This window comes from Rana temporaria, chromosome 6 (assembly GCF_905171775.1).
Source record: "Rana temporaria chromosome 6, aRanTem1.1, whole genome shotgun sequence".
NCBI classification, from domain to species: domain Eukaryota; kingdom Metazoa; phylum Chordata; class Amphibia; order Anura; family Ranidae; genus Rana; species Rana temporaria.
Genome location: NC_053494.1, coordinates 18082703 through 18100376, shown reverse-complemented (window position 1 = coordinate 18100376; position 17674 = coordinate 18082703). Strand labels below are relative to the sequence as shown.

At 43.7% G+C, this 17674-nt stretch overlaps 1 protein-coding gene and 1 pseudogene across 4 annotated transcripts in view; both read right to left on the bottom strand.

Annotated features, from left to right (window-relative positions):
- The window catches only part of AXIN1 (axin 1), a 133784-nt gene that overhangs the window by 32755 nt on the left and 83355 nt on the right, over nucleotides 1–17674 (bottom strand). For all 4 annotated transcript variants that reach the window (XM_040356364.1, XM_040356362.1, XM_040356365.1 and 1 more), the window contains exons 3-4: nucleotides 1889–2029; nucleotides 945–1041 (exon numbers count right to left, since the gene is read on the bottom strand). In XM_040356364.1, coding sequence (XP_040212298.1) covers nucleotides 945–1041; nucleotides 1889–2029 — 238 coding nt within the window. The remainder of the gene's footprint in view (nucleotides 1–944; nucleotides 1042–1888; nucleotides 2030–17674) is intronic.
- LOC120944525 lies at nucleotides 2688–2812 on the bottom strand (annotated as a pseudogene).

Below are 17674 nucleotides of genomic sequence, written 5' to 3'. Positions count from 1 at the left end.
ACAAATATAATTTCCTGCTGGCGTGATCGGCTCACTGATTTTCCCAGAAGTCTACACTAACATACAAGTCAGATTTTTGGCATCTCCGGCAACAAAAATTTAATTTTTGCCAAGATACTCCCAATAGGAAATAATGTCTAAAGGGATGCAGACCCTGCCACTTTCCACATTAGAGCCATGATTCTGCAACAGCTGATTGATAATTATGAAACCACTGCCATTAGACTCGGTCAGCACAGAGGAACAAATAGGGATTTTTTCCAGCATAACCAATGGTAGGAATCTGCAATAAAGGTTGTTAAAATCCCTGCAATGTATATAGATCACCCAGAGGGGAATATATTTTCCTCAACAAAAGTATAGTTACATTTTAAGAGATTATCTTTTGTGACCTGAACTGCATTTGGATCCTTGAAAAGGTGAAGAATGTTCCAAGAAAAACATTAAATGAAAACCATTGCATGCAGCATAATCTGCTGTTTTTATATGTTGGATACAAATCATGATATACAGCATAGTCTGCTGTTTTTGATTTGTAATGATAGTACTATAAACAGGTCCTCTTTCTTGTGGCTTCAAACAAGGAAATATTTATTATAGGTTCTTTTTATCATTAGGTTTAAAAAAGTTGAGAATTCTGAATGATCTCAGAAATGTTGCTGACTGATGTCAACAGCACGCTGCATTTGCCCATCGATGGCCAGGAGATGGAGGTAAAAGAGTTCTATAGACTTCCAAATTTCAAGAGTCAGGTAACCAATGTACCTAAATGATTACAGCCGGTCGCCAGCATTGTTTTTTTTTTTTTAACCCTGCCTACTGTTAATGGAGAAATGTGCTCCCTGTCACCTAGAGAGTTCCTGTTGGCTCCTACACTGGACTGACTGGCTCCTGATTTCAACACAAGTCTGTCCACCCCTGCTTAAGGGAATGTTGATACTTACTGGAATGTGAGGTAGTGGCACACGTCCGTTTGCTTTGGCACTTTCTTGCATTTCCCTGCGATGGTGCTTTCGTGATCTATATGGTGGAACTCCATCTCTAGAGGAGACAAAAGCAAAAAGGGTAAGAAAGTGATACTAGGTCATACACGTATATATATTAAATCCAGGGGGGAAAAAACAGCTGATTCAGAGATGGTTAACTGTGAATTACTATGACTAAGAGAAAATATTTGTCAGATGCTTGCTTTTAAAATGTAAGCAAAAACTGCAGCTATCTATGCACATCCATGCTGTAATGCTAATGTTTATGATAAAAATTGCCCCACTAAAAGTTTCACCCCTGGCACTTCAATGTGACACTGCTCACCCACTGCCTTATAACGAATTGGTGACACAACCTCCCTAATTGTAATCAGGGCACTGATGATCATGGTTGAGGAGACAGGGCTTTGTTACAGTGCATGGCCCCCGACTGCAGTTGCATGATACAGTGGGAGATCAAAGGTATAGGAGGCTGCAGATGGGCACAGTGAGGCTGCAGATGGGCACTGTTGACTCTTTTCCACTTACAGTAGCTGCATTTCCCACCCTAGGCTTATAATCTAAAACTAGTTAATAAGTTTTCCCATTTTTTTGTGGTAAAATTAGGTGCCTTGGCTTATATTCGGGACGGCTTATACTCGAGTATATACAGTAATTTCTCTGTACTTTTACCTGCAATTTTTTATGTTGATGGCAATGACAGGGTCTCTAAGCATGCCATAAATCCTAGTCACTGCAGAAATTATGCATTTGTGGTCCAGTTTAATAAAATGTAACAGCATTTAAAAAATGGATATGTACGTTAGTCAACATTATGATTGGGGATCCCCCTGAATGGCCAAAATACTAACAGAGTAAGTGTAAATAACAATAGACTGGAAAATGAAAAAGAAGACACTTACACACTGCTGTCCGTTAGGGACATGGTATCTGCGTCACTCGACATACTCTGTTGCTCGCTGTCATTAGCGCTAGTGGCTGGTGCCACCGCATACCCGGAGTTGACATAGTAAGGGTTAACTGGTTCTCTCCATGTTCCCGGCCTATTAGAGAGAAAAAAAAAACAACACATATATTAAATTTATAGAGGAAAAATTATACAATAGGAGTTCTGTATATGCATGGCCAGTGTAGAAAATGTAAGAAGCTATTTTGTTGCTAATTGCACATCATTTAATGATTAACAAATATCCAGATAAAATAAAAAAGCTTATTAATTGAAAGGGTTTTCAATCTTTACACCGAAGTGGCTGATAAAGCCCAAAGTCTGGCACCTTTTAATTATTCTTTATAGGGGAGATTCACCTCATTTACCAATGAAACAGGAAGTAAGGGGGAATCTTCCCAATGGGGACACTTGCTCAGGTGAGAAATGTCTATTATTAATGCGCTTTGGGCTTATGTTGATGGCATCAATTATGAAATCAGGACGCTTCTGTGATCCCAGGTGTCTTTTATACAGGTCACAAGCTGAGATTAGGATCACTCTTAAAGGGAGTGCTCCTAATCTCAGCTAATCCCTCCCACCTAATCACATTCAGGAGATACTAACCGCTCCTCCCGGCGAAAAGAGGAGCAAGGGTTCTCTCCCGAACTGACTGGGGCAGGCACCACCAAATCCAGGCCAGAGGCCAGCCCTCCAGCTTCGACCTCATGCCTCTCCGTCCAAACCAGAAGGCTTCCACCTCCACGCCAGCAGGCTTAGCGTCTGCCGACCGCCATGCCTTTCGCCCTCGCCGGGTACTAGGGACGGTCAGCATAGCACCACTGGCAACTGATAAGAACAGATACTACACTTGATCTTAGCCAAAAGGCAGAGAAGCCAATCTCTCCACAATGGCCAAGACCAAAGAGCTGTCCAAGGATGTCAGGGACAACATTGTAGACCTACGCAAGGCTGAAATGAGCTACAAGACCATTGCCAAGCAGCCTGGTGAGAGGGTGACAACAGTTGGAACGATTATTCACAAATGGAAGAAACACAAAATAACTGTCATACTCCCTTCTGTCTGGGGCTCCATGAAAGATCTCACCTCATGGAGTTTTAATGATCATGAGAACGTTGAGGAATCAGCCCAGAACTACACGGGAGCATCTTGTCAATGATCTCAAGTTAGCTGGCAAACATGTAGGTGGAAACATTATGCTTTGGGGAGTGTTCTGCTGAGGGGACAGATCAACTTCACTGCATCAAAGGGACGATGGAAGGGGCCATGTATCGTCAAATCTTGGCCGAGAACCTAATCCAAATGTTCGTGGATGTGTATTCCAGCATGACAATGACCCAAAATACAAGGGCAAGGCAACAAAGGAGTGGCTCAAGAAGCAGCACATTAAGGTCCTGGAGTGGCCTAGCCAGTCTCCAAACCTTAAAGTGATTGTAAAGTTTTGCACAGAGTGGGAGTAAACAATACCCCATCATTGGTGTCATTGGGAGAAACTGTGTCCCATTGGTAATGTCATTGGTAGAAATTGTGCACCATCATAAGAAGTATTATTGGCAGGAATTGTGCCATTCATTGGTGTCTGAATAAAATAGTGCTCCGAAGGTCCAGCTAAAAGGAAGCAAAGGGCCACATCTGTCCCCCGGGTCGCCATTTGGAGACCACTGCTTTATAGCAGCTGCTTCTGTTTGATCTGCAACTGCCATGTGATCAGATATGACATCAGACGATTGATGGTTTGACAGTTTGGTAAAGGACACAAGCAAATTTGACAGTTAGCATTTCAAGCATTCCAGAATGTAACTTTTTGAAACTGTTAAATCGATGGGTTTAGTTCTGCTGAGCTTCAGCAAAATGGCGGCCTATGGCAAGAAGAAACAGGAGAAGAGCTGGAGGAAATTTACAGCACACACAATTTTGGAATGGATGTTCCTTGCTAAAGAACATTATATTTTATCAAGTTCTTTTGGGTAAAGTTCTGTTTTAATGACATAAATCTTCACCTTTTATGTTTAGATCCACTTTGTTTAATGGATATCAGTTTTTACTGGCTGACTGGATTTGCACTTTAAAAATTCCTAGCTCTTAATAGTTAACCGGCAACTGTCAGATAGTTTAGTAGTTTCCATGTAAAACAATATGAAGCAGGCTTTTAATCTGCATTGTATTTCAATTTTTCTGTTTGTTCCACCCCTGTGGAAATTTCCATCCCTTATACATCGCCATTAACAAGCTCCCCATAACAATGAGGTCTTTGATCATACAGCAACACAAATATTTTGGATGTCATTGATGAAGGCAGACGTTTCCAGCTAGTGGAAACCACTGAAAGTAAAACAAAGATCTGTTTTCAGGCGCAGAGAGCGACCCATCTAGTGGTGTGTTCTCTGCTTTGTAAACAGCACTGCATGAAACGACCCCACAACCTCTAGTGGTCACTTCTGTGTAAAGAGGAACATCTGTAACAAAACACCACTCTTCTCACTGGGCTGGATATGAAAGAAACAGTGCAGATGCAGGAGTGAAAAAACAAAACAAAAAAAAAGAAGAAGAAAAAACGAGAAATCAAAAATACCGTGAATAAGCCAGAATTTGCAGATGTACACAAGGACATTACATGTTTAACCACTTAAGGACCGAGGATCTTTATGAGATTTAGTGTTTACAAGTTAACCACTTGCCGCCCGCCTTATGCAAAAAGACATCGACAAAGTGGTTTCAATATCCTGAGTGGACGTCATATGACGTCCTCAGGATATTGAGCCGCTGTGCGCCCCCCGGGGGGCGCATCGCGGCGATCGTTGTTGCAGGGTGTCAGTCTGACACCCCGCAACACCGATCTAGGTAGAGATTCTCTGACGGAGACTCTTTACCACGTGATCAGCCGTGTCCAATCACGGCTGATCACGATGTAACCAGGAAAAGCTGGTAATCGGAGAGCCGATCGGCTGCTCCTCTGACAGGGGGGGGGTTTGTGCTGATCGATCAGCACAGCCCCCCCGAGGATGCCCACACTGGATGCCAATCAGTGCCCACAATGGGCATCACTGATTGGCAGGCATTGTTTGGCACTGATTGGCATCCATTAGTACAACACATACGTTAGTGCCACCTATCAGTGCCCATCTTTGCCTATCCGCGCCGCCTATCCGTGCCCATCCGCGCCGCCTATCCGTGCCCATCCGCGCCGCCTATCCGTGCCCATCCGCGTATTGACAGCAGCTCCACCCACACAGTTGTGTCATTCATACACAGCGATCTGTGGATGAATGAACTACAAGTCCCATCTGACACTGCAGCAGATGGCTTGCAGTTTTCAATGAACTTCTAGGGCGCTCATCAACGCTCTCGTAGTCCACTGACACTTCCTGCCGCTGAGTGCAAGGTCTGCCCATATGGTGGTAGGGGCAGACAGGCGTCAAGTGTGTCTGCAGAAGCCAGACATTGCACCCGTGGTCTATTGATTGCAGGTGAAAAGTTTTGCAGGCTCCATTGTAAAAAATAAATAAAAAAATAGCAAATTTTTTACATGCAAAATCATGTGCATTTACGGTATTATTTATTTTAACAAAAGGTTAACTTGGACTTTAAGTGTTTGGTAGTTAGTCACTCCATCCTTGTAGTCATTTTAGGCTTGCATTTTTTTTATCCCATTCAGTTCCCTGAATAGTACTTCTGGCCTTCCACCAACATCAGCACCACCCACCCCTCTTACACAGGTGGGGTTCCCCCCCCCCATGCTCGTTTTCCAGCATGCCCATTAAACAGAAGCCAGACAGGCTGCTGTACACACTGGCCGAACATTGGCTAGTTTCTGTTGAACTGGCTGATATTTGGCCAATCTGTACCAGGCTTGAGGCCGAGAGCCAGTTCACACCATAAAAACGCAGTCCGGATGTGTTCCAGGCGCTTTTTTGCATGCATGTTATGGTGCATATTTAATGCGTTTCAGTGCGTTTTTGATGCAGTCCAGTGCCTTTTTCTCCCTCTTTTCTTAACCTCAAATAAGGACATGTGTTCCAGTGTGATTTTGATGTGTTCCAGTACAGTCCCGTACAGGAAGAATGCAAGTTCTACCTTTTTTTCTGGAACTGCAAGCACTGGTGTGAACTATGCCATTCTAAACCACATACCGTATATACTCGAGTGTAAGCCAAGTTTTTCAGCACATTTTTGTTGTGCTGAAAAAGCCGCCCTCGGCTTATACTCGAGTCTCCCGCTGTTGACAGTCAGTTGGCGGCCTTCCAGTGCAACAAAACCCTGCTTCCTCCTAGTCCGTGATAGGAGGCACACTGACTCGCTGCTGAGAAACTGAATCAGTGTTCCATCTACCACGGACGAGGAGGGGCTTTGTTTCACTGGACAGCCGCCGACTGCAGTTAAGAGTGCACGACACATCGGGAGATCAGGTATGTACATGAGGCACGGTGGGGCATGCAGAGGGGCACAGTGGGGCATGCAGAGGGGCACAGTGGGGCATGCAGAGGGGCACAGTGGGGCATGCAGAGGGGCACAGTGGGGCATGCAGAGGGGCACAGTGGGGCATGCAGAGGGGCACAGTGGGGCATGCAGAGGGGCACAGTGGGGCATGCAGAGGGGCACAGTGGGGCATGCAGAGGGGCACAGTGGGGCATGCAGAGGGGCACAGTGGGGCATGCAGAGGGGCACAGGGGGGCATGCAGAGGGGCACAGTGGGGCATGCAGAGGGGCACAGTGGGGCATGCAGAGGGGCACAGTGGGGAATGCAGAGGGGCACAGTGGGGCATGCAGAGGGGCACAGTGGGGCATGCAGAGGGGCACAGTGGGGCGTGCAGAGGGGCGTGCAGTGGGGCGTGCAGTGGGGCATGCAGAGGGGCGTGCAGTGGGGCATGCAGAGGGGCGTGCAGTGGGGCATGCAGAGGGGCGTGCAGTGGGGCATGCAGAGGGGCGTGCAGTGGGGCGTGCAGAGGGGCGTGCAGAGGGGCGTGCAGAGGGGCGTGCAGTGGGGCGTGCAGTGGGGCGTGCAGTGGGGCGTGCAGTGGGGCGTGCAGTGGGGCGTGCAGAGGGGCACAGTGGGGCGTGCAGATGGGCATTGTTGACCCTCTTTTCCATTTACAGTAGCTGCTGCATTTGCCACTCTAGGCTTATACTCGAATCAATAAGTTTTCCCATTTTTTTGTGGTAAAATTTGGTGCCTCTGCTTATATTCGGGTCAGCTTATACTCGAGTATATTCGGTTAACCTTCTTTCCATGCATTTTTGATGCAGAAAAGAAATGCACTGGACTGCATGTGGTGTGAACTGGCCCTGAAGATATAAAAAGACATCAGAGCAGATACTGTTTGCTTTTGGATTATCTCACAGAATCTCTATTTTTAATTGTATGAAGAAGTGGGTTGGGGAGCTGATGTAATGTAGTGGTGTGTACTAAGCAAGAGGTATTTAGCTCTGTATAAAAAAAAATGTAATAAAAAATAAGCAAATCAGAATTCCATCAGTTGGCTGGCGATGTAAACGGGATATCATTTAAAAAAATAAATAAAAAATTGTACATGTTTAGCCCTAAACAAAAAGGACAAGAGCACAAAACAGTAAGTCCCTTTAATCTTCCTTATAGCAACAACATTTTCTAGATTGTCCATACTGACAAGACAGTCTCGGCACTGTGTACATCATACAGAAACATACAGACACCCACTAAGTAAGGAATAAAAACAGTGCTCAACGAAGTATAAGCTACAAAAATAAAGCCTTTGAGTAAATGTGTTTCATATGGGCTGTGCAGTAACCTGATCTAATGTGCTCTTCCTGATGACTCTCCAGTCAATGCACAGAGAGGGATGGAAATGAACACAAGATTGGGAAACGAAGCTGGCCTTTGAGTAAATAAAGCTCAATAACTTCCCTGCCTTGTCATTTTGCTCGGGGCCGTCATACAGCAGTCTGGTACCAGGATAATTATGTTAATGACAATTCCCTTTCTTCAACTGAGCTGCTATTGACTGTGTTGTACTCTTATGCTTTGTGTAACAAGATGATGGGAAAGGCCTTTTTTTGGCCATGCTTCTCTTTCCTGTCTGCTCAGCTGGAGGGGAAGAATTTACAAATGGATCCAGTATGACTGTAAATGGTTTATACAAGCTGTTCTTCAAACTCCCCCCCACAATCTCATCCAATTTCACTGACGTGCAGCCCACTCAGCAGATACTTTTTCACAAAGTAGGCAAGAAAGTAAAAACACACACACATACTTTGTGCCTCACTGCTTGTAATGAAATCACAGTACAGTCTAGTGGGAGGAACAAGAGTCACAGGACCATTGGAGGAGGCAGACAGGACCATTGGAGGAGGCAGACTCCCCCCTTTTGTTTTTGCAGCTCATTCTTTTGCGTTAATGAAAAGCAGTTGCTCTGCACTGAACAGAACCGATTGCCTTTTTCTTTCAGATTTATGTGTAATAGTAATCAGCTTAATGTAAATATCCGCAGCGTGAGATCTCAGGCACTGCTGCCTCTGACTGCTAGATTCGGGAGACTTGGTGCCGTCATTTACAAATGTGCTGCACACTGTTCTGTTTGAAGGGGAGGAAATTGTACCCAAGAATCTCCAGTACAGACGATCTCCCGGCTTCTGTTGAATCCATTTTAGGGATCCAGCAATTATCAGAGCGGCCGATATTCACTTTGTAGAAGTATCAGTAAAAAAAAAAACTGACCAATATTGCTTCAAGGGGTTTAACTGGGGTGATGCATGCAGCTGCATGTATCCCCCAGGTACCATTCATTAGAGCAGACGGTCGGCTTTATTGTAATAACCGATGTGGCTCAGCAGCCGCTTGGCTATTATTACAAGTAGTGGGAAGGGACATTCCCCTCCCACAGCCTTCCACCGCTCGCCCGGGCTTTCCGTCTCACTGGGAGGCCCCGAGCAACCAGCCGGCATGTCTGCCGGAAGGCCGAAGACCCGAACAAAGCCGATGCTTCGTTCAGGTCTCAAATCTAGTAATCTGTCATGACATCACTTCCCGCATTACTGGCATCTTAAAGGTGCCAGATTTAAAAAATAAAGTATTTAAAAATGCCAATCTTGAAATTTTGAATACGTTGAAGTGCAATGGAGGGGTTTGGGGTCTTATAGACCCCCGATCTCTCCATAAAAAGTACCTGTCACATACCTACTGTCACAAGGCTTGTTAACATTCCTTGTGACAGCAATAAAAGTGCTAAAAAAAAACAAGACAAATGTAAAATGACAGTGTAAATATTTTTTTTTTAAATGTATGAAATATCGCCAAAAAAATATCGGCTTTAAGCAGGAGAGGTAACCGAAATATCGGTATTGCATCGGCCCCGAAAAAACGATATCGGTCGATCCCTAATCCATTCTGTGGATCTCTGCATTCCCCACCTCTCCCCATTGATCATGAGAACACAAGTCATCAGAAAGGCAGCTCTGGAAGCAAAGCTCACCTCTACCAAGATGGCCAACTCCACAAAGGGACGCAGTGTAAACAAGTTATGGTAAGTAAATAATCAAGGAAGACGTCAGATCAGAAAGCCTACAGGAAATACTAGTAAATTAGTGCATACATTGTATAAGCGGACTGTACAATCTTTCAGTTCTAGAAAACCAGTATAATTTGAAGGCCTTAACAGTACATTTATTTATATCTTTATCTATCCATCTGGTAGGCCTTGAGCCTCGTACACATGATGAGTATATCAGACGAATGATTTTTATTTATTTTTGTTTTGTTTGCATATTAGTCTCAAATCGAAAACAATGACAGCTAATGCTTGCTTGCACTAAAGGTAAAAAAAAAAAAGAAGAAAAAAATCAGCGCTGTGCCCCCCTTCCCCTGTATGAAGAAGAGATGAGCACTGTGTACGGCTGCATCTATTCTCCCTTCTCTTCCTCTTCACACAGCATTCAAGCAGCAGCAGGAGCCATTGGCTCTTACTGCTGTCAATCAAATGCAGTGAAGAGGAAGTGGGTGGCGGACCTGAGCCCCACTGTGTAAGTCTATGGAGCGCTCCATCAGGTTGGGAGCGAGCATGCATCTTTTGTCCCCATAGCAAACGGCTTGCTATGTGGGGGACACACACAAACAAAATGAGGAGCAGCAGCCAAGATCACGACCAGGGACCCGAGAAGTGGAGGATCAGGGCCGCTCTGTGCAATACCAATGTACAGAGTGGGTGAGTATAACATGTTCATTTAAAAAAAAATATATATGACTTTGGAAACACCTTAAAAGCGGAGTTCCACCCAAAAATAGAACTTCCGCTTTAAGTGCAGATGACCCCCAGCCAAGCCACATTTGGCATGTCCTTTTTTGGGGTGGGTGGAGCGGATACCCTCTTTTTAGAGGCACCCAGCTCCCACTTCCTCCTGGGGCTTCGTGGCGCCAGGAGAAAGTTCACCTCTCCCCCTCCCTCCCTGCAATCTTCTGGGACACGCCACAGGTCCCAGAACATTGCTCCGGCCATTCACAGCGCGGCTAGTGCATGCACAGTGCACGCCCGGCTGTGAAGCCACAGCTGGGCACCCCCAATTACAATGCCGGTGTCTTGTCAAGCTGGTTTCTCCATAGGATAGGTTCCTGCCTAGACTGCGCAGGAGGCGGCCACGGAAATCTCAGAGCCTCAACAGCTGATTGTCAGCTTAGACGAGCTTGCTCCCGGTGCCCGATTTTACACTGCGTTCTATAGTACACGCCGCTCTACACAGCAAGGGGCAGATGTGATATTGAGCAGTGATTTTTTGATTGGTTATACACGCCGCTCTATACAGCAAGGGGCGGATGTAAGACGTCTATTTTATTGAGAAAACCATCCCCCCAAAAAAGGACTGCTCAGTATCACATCCGCCCCTTGCTGTAAAGAGCGGCGTGGATAACCAATCAAAAAAGCACTGGTCAATATCACATCCGCCCCTTGCTGTATAGAGCGCCGTGTATTACCAAGCATCGGCGGCGACTATAATCAGGCATCGGCGGCGACTATAATCAGGCATCGGGAGCCAGAGCGTCTACAGCTGTTCCCGCTCGGAGATTTTCGTTGCCTCGGATTGCGTCTGCGCACTCCGGAGGGAACCATCTCGATAGGAGAAACCAGCTCGGCAGAACACTGGCGCCGCAGAGAGGGGTTTGTTAACCTGCATCGTTGGGCCGTAGGACAGGTGAGTGTCCAATTAATAAAAGTCAGCAGCTACACTTTTTGTAGCTGCTGACTTTTAAATGGGTGGAACTCGGCTTTAACATGCCACAAGTGCAGTGTATTTTATCCCATAGGACTGCATTACAGAAAATAAAGATCGTATGGCTGAATTCACATCAAACTCGCACAGGACCCTTTTTTTTGTCCGCAGTCGGATCGCATGGGTGTTCACACCCATGCGATTGGATTCCTATCCAAGTTTGCAGATCGCACTGCAATATGCTAACTAATTTGGGGGTCTCATTAACTTCTAACTGACACTTCCAGCAGTTCGCAGAGGGCAATGTGTACTGTCGCCGGGAAACATGCGTTGTGGGAACCCGCAGTGGATTCGCAGTGTTCCCGCATCGCAGCAGTGTGAACCGGCCCTTAGCACTTAAATTATATATTTTCGTAGAAACACCTATAAAATAACAAGGCTAAAAAGGAAGCACAATCAAAGAAAAGTCTCTTATCCCTTTAACCGTCAGGTTCTAATGAGAATATGCTGCCATATTAGCATATATAAAGCTCAGTGTAAACAGACCATCAGCTTGGAAACATGCAAGACGAATGAATGGATGGCCTGTGAAGGAGAGAAAAAAAAAAATATCAAAGCCTACTGATCCAGCAGCCACAGCAAATAGATCGCTAATGCATAAGTATAAATATAGTAAACAGCGAAACCGCACTGCCTTACTTCATGTCAGATGGAAAAATGAGAAAGCTGTCATTTCTGGAATATTTTTTTTCCACCAAAATTAAAAGGTCAGCTGATTACCAGTATTTGTTTAAACTAGTGCAGTGTTTCCAAAGTATCAACAGCATCAAAAGTTTTCCTCGCCAAAAAAAAAAAAAAAGAAGAAGTTGGAAAGTTTGAATCATGCTCGGGAACACTTTGAAGTTCTGTCTGTAAGCGAGTTGGAAAACTCAACTGCAGACGACATCAGCGAAACAGCATTGCCATGGCAATCAATGCATACATTTTCAAATCAATCTTCACGCGCATAAAGCCGGCGTATATACATACATATATATGTGTTCTGACTCTTTGATGTGTGATGAGGTCACGCAGTAACATAACTGCTGCGGTCAGTGGCTTTTTCAAAAGTAAACATCAGTGAATAGTGAGCTTTGGTTTCAGCTGCACTTACGCAATGTGGCTGTACGGCTCCCAGAAGCTGTACATTATACGCTGGTTTGGCAAATACCATCTTTAAAACGATACAGAACATTAAACACAGGCCAATGAAGGGTAAGGGCGATGGGTGGCATAAAGAAGGCATATACAAATCCTGGCAAAGCCCTTTAAGGGGATCTGTGACTTTACACAATCATCTTTGTTCAGCAATCTGATACACGCTTTGAAATTTCAGATATAGTAGACAATAGTAGGGATTTTCTTTTCCAGGAACAAATAGCCCTATGATGTCATGTTAGAAGTCACTCTCATATCAGTCTAATAATTGACTTATCCCTCCAACCTAAACTACAAATCAGCTTTCCCACTTCTTTGCTTCACATGATTTAACCACCACAATGGCTGAAAACAGAGGTGCCATGTTAAAGCGGGGGTTCACCCTAAAAAAAAAAAAAAAAAAAATTCTACCATGCCATCCAGCATACTAGCGCGAGCTACAGTATGCCTTTATTTTATTTTTTTTGCGCCGTACTCACAGTTTAATCCCGTAGTTAGGTTTCAGACTCCCCGCGAGGAGTAGGCGTTCCTATGCAGAGGGGAACATGATTGACGGCCGGCTATGGCGCGTCACGCTTCCCGAAAATAGCCGAAATAGGACTTGGCTCTTCACGGCGCCTGCGCAGTCAGCTCCTAGTCTGTGCGCAGGCGCCGTATAGCGCCGTGAAGAGCAGAGTCCTACTCCGGCTATTTTCGTGAAGCGCCATAGCCGGCCGTCAATCATGTTCCCCTCTGCATAGGAACGCCCATTCCCCTCGGGGAGTCTGGAACTTAACTACGGGATTAAACTGTGAGTACGGCGCAAAAAAATAAAGGCATACTGTAGCTCACGCTAGTATGCTGGATTTCATGGTAGAAACAGTTTTTTTTAGGGTGAACCACCTCTTTAAAGTGATACTAAAGGCTATTTAAGAAAAAAAAAATATATATATATATATATATATATAATGCTTGGAGGTAATTTTCTAGCAAAAAAATGCAGATTTTATCTTGTAAGCAATAAGTATCAAACGTCACTTCCGCCCAACGGCCTTAAAAAGGGAAATTTGTTTTTATTGGCAAGAAATAGGAATAAAAGTGATCCAAAAGTTTCTTTTTCTTTTTTTTTTAAAAAGGTACAGCGTAAACATTTTAAAAATTGCTTGCGCGCAGAAGTAAATGCATACGCAAGGCATATGTAAACTGTGTTAAAACCACACATGCGAGGTATCGCCGCGATTGTTAGAGTGAGAGCAAAAATTTCTAGCAAAAGGCCTCCCTCTGCAACTCAAAACCTGGTAATCTGTAGAAATTTTTAAACATTCGCTTTGGAGATTTTTAGGTGTCAAAGTTTGTCACCATTCCATGAGCGGGTGCAATTTTGAAGCGTGACATGTTGGGTATCAATTTACTCTGCGTAACCTTCTCTTTCGCAATAAAAAATAAATAAATTGGACTAACTTTACTGTTTTCTTATTAATTCAAAGACCGCTGTGCAAATACATTGTGACAAAGTATTGCAACGGCCGCCATTTTATTCGGTACGGTGTCTGAAAAATGTATATAATGTTTGGGGGTTCTAAGAAATTTTCCAGCAAAAAAAAAACTAGTAAACAAGTGGTTAAATTGACCTAGTTTACAGACCAAAGTTCATTCATTTGATCTAAAAGAACAAATGATAATTTGTTTAAAGTTATCTCCCAGCGCTAACAAAGTTGATAAGAATTTGCTAGGTTATTTAATTTTTTTTGACAGCTGTGAGTGAGCAGAGAACGGCTCTGCACTTGTTACATGAATGAATCGTGTAAATGCTGGATTAAGATCGTGAGGGGAGTTGAATCGAGATTGTAATTTTTTTAAACGCTGAATGCAGCTCTACCTATGGGTGATCTCTGTATTTTACAGGGATTTTAACAAACTTTGTTGCAGATTCCTACCCTGTTATTCTGAAAAAAATCCCTGTGTGTTTGTCTGTATCCATGTGGAAAAGTGAGTCTAATGGAAGTGGTATCATAATTATTAATCAGAAGTGCACCTGCAGGGCTCTAAGGAGGTAATCTGCTGAGCCTGCAATCCTTTAGTCGTGATTTCCTATTGGAAGTATCTCACCAAAAATGAATTTTTTGTTGCAGGGGATGCCTGAAATCTGACTTGTATCTTAGTGCAGAGTTCTGGGGAGATCCGTGAGCCAATCACACAAGCAGGAAATTATGTTTTTGGAAATTATGTTATACAGAACACCTCCAGGTAGCCATATTTAATTTTCAGAAAATTACAGAGCTGCAGATTAAAAAAGGAAAGATAATTTTTAACAATATGACTTGTGTCACAATTGTATACGCTATATTATTTCTTTGTTTGCTATTTTTTTGCCCCACAAAAGTGGAGTTAGCCTTTAACAGGGGCCAGGGACCAACAGGTTGTGTTTTTGGTTCCATAAACTTCACTTAAAAAATGTTTATTGAAAAAAGCAAAAATACACCTGAAATATGCATCAACTGCAACCTGCATAGGTGTGAACCAGGCCTTAAGGGTGATTGCAAATGACAAAGGTGCACTCATGGCCTGGAGGGCAGGCAGTAACCTCAGCAAGCAGAAAGGCTTCTTTACAATAAGAGCTGTGAAAATGTGGAAAAGGTTTCCACTGGAGCAGGCTCTAGCCACAAAAAAGACGGATGTGTATAACTGGATGTTAATGTTTATAAGTAAAAGCATCGCATACTGTTGATCCAGGAAATATCTGATTTCCCTAAAAGATAAGTAAGGAATTCTTCTTCCTGTTATGTAGAGCTGCACAATTCTGGCTAAAACGAGAATCACAATTTTTTTGCTTAGAAGATAGATCACGATTCTCGTGGCGCAACATCATCTTTCACATTAAAACAAAAAAAAAACTTGGGCTAACTTTACCGTTTCGTTTTTTTATTCATTGAATTTTATTCAAAATGTATTTGAAAGACTGCTGGGCAAATACAGTGCGACATAAAATATTGCAGCAATTGACATTTTATTCCCTAGGGTCTCTGCTAAAATATAAGGTTTGGGGGTTCCAAGTAATATTCTAGCCAAAAATATTGATTTTAACTTAAAGCGGAGTTAGCATTTTTTAAATGTATGTCCTTTCATCCTGCGTTTTTATAATATAAATCCGGTCAATTACTATTTTACAATCCGCCGCCGATCCGCATAGATATTCAAAAAAGATAGTTTATAAAACTATGTCCACACCGTTGCCATTTTGCTTGTGGGCATTGTGAAGCCCACAAGCACTTACTTCCTGGAAGTCTTGGATGGGGAGTGATAATTGGACAGCGCACTGCTTCCTGGGAAATGATGACACACATTTCCCAGGAGCATTAGAGGGAGATGACGTCAGAATCCTAGGTGGTTTCAAAGGCAGATTTCGTGGAACCGCATAGCAACAGGCATTTCCAGAGGAGTAAAAAAAAAATGTTTTTTTTACTTTTTTAGGTCTAATGAGCACAATAATGAAAAAAAAATTTGGGATGGAAACTCTACTTTAGGAAACAAGTGTCAGAAAAAGAATTGGACTTTAAGTGGTTAAACTTTCTGCATTTACACACAGAATTTATGCCTTTGATACAAGAAGGAAGCCTTAATTACAATGTTTCCTGTTAAAAACTTGGTAGACTGCACGGATATTTTCCTTTGACAGCTGATACGTCTTCTCTCCATATAAAAGAATCCGCAAACTCTGCATTGCAGATCGTCAGGGGGGTTGAATCGAGATCACGATTTTTTAACGATTAACCACTTAAGGACCGCCTAACGCCGATATACGTCGGCAGAATGGCACGGCTGGGCACAATCACGTACCTGTACATGCATTTTTTTTTTTAAATGTCGCTCTATTTTTGTTTATAGCGCAAAAAATAAAAAACGCAGAGGTGATCAAATACCACCAAAAGAAAGCTCTATTTGGGGGGGAAAAAGACGCCAATTTTGTTTGGGAGCCACGTCGCACGACCGCGCAATTTAAATTGACGCAGTGCCGAATCGCAAAAGGGGCCTGGTCCTTTACCTGCATATTGGTCCGGGTCTTAAGTGGTTAATTGTGCAGCTCTACTGTTATGGAAAATCTGACTATGCTATATAAGAGGTTATTTGTCCACCTCTGGTACAACTGTGGATGCCCCCCCCCCCCCCTTTTACTTATTTTCTTATTAAAACGTATTTATTCTTTTAGTGTCTTTTTTTAACCTCAGTATGAAACCACATATACAATTATATAATAGGGCCCAGATTCACGTAGGGAGCGCGTATTTATGAGCGGGCGCAACGTATCTTATTTACGCTACGCCTCCGCAACTTTGACAGGCAAGTGCAGTATTTACAAAGCAAAGTTGCGGCGGCGTAGCATAAATAGGCCGGCGTAAGCCCGCCTAATTCAAATGTGGAACATGTGGGCGTGTTTTATGTCAATTTAGTGTGACCCCACGTAAATAACGCTTTTTACGAACGGCGCATGCGCCGTCCGTGAAAGTATCCCAGTGCGCATGCTCCAAATTAACCCGTAAAAAGACAATGCTTTCGACGTGAACGTAAATGACGCACAGCCCTATTCGCAAACGACTTACGCAAACGACGTAATCGACGGAAAAATCGACGCTGGCCCGACGTCCATACTTAACATTGGCTGCACCTCATATAGCAGGGGTAACTTTACGCCGGTAAAAGCCTAACGTAAATGGCGTATCTGTACTGCGATGGCCGGGCGTACGTTCGTGAATTGACGTATCTAGCCGATTTACATATTTCTAGGCGTAAATCAGTGTACACGGCCCTAGCGGCCAGCGTAAATATGCAGTTAAGATACGACAGCGTAGGCGACGTACGCTGGTCGTATCTTAGAAAAATTCTGGCGTATCTGATTCTTTGAATCAGGCGCCAAGATACAACGCCTCAGAGATACGATGGCGTATCTGAAGATACGCCGTCGTATCTCCTACGTGAATCTGGGCCACAGTGTTTATAGTTCCATATGAAGCTAAAATTGTTGTAGGCCTAAAAAGTAATCCCTTCATGATGAAAAGTGTCACATCCAAACGCCTAAAATTTTGCAACTTTGGCATGAGTTAGAGCCGGTTCACACAGGCGCCACTCATCAGGCGACTTAGCCGCCTGACAAGTCGCACTCTGTTCTGTACAATGGAACCGACACATAAATGGTAACAAATCTCGTGATTTTTTTTTTTTTTAAATCAAAGGAAAACTGGGCCAACATAATAAACCATCATCTTTTTAAAATGCAGCTATATATTTTTAGTGCCATACCATGACCCACTACCAAAACAAACTCTCCTTCCCCTCTCTTTCACAACTAAACCATATATGCGTACATTATTTGTTGTTTGTACCTGAAGTAGGGCC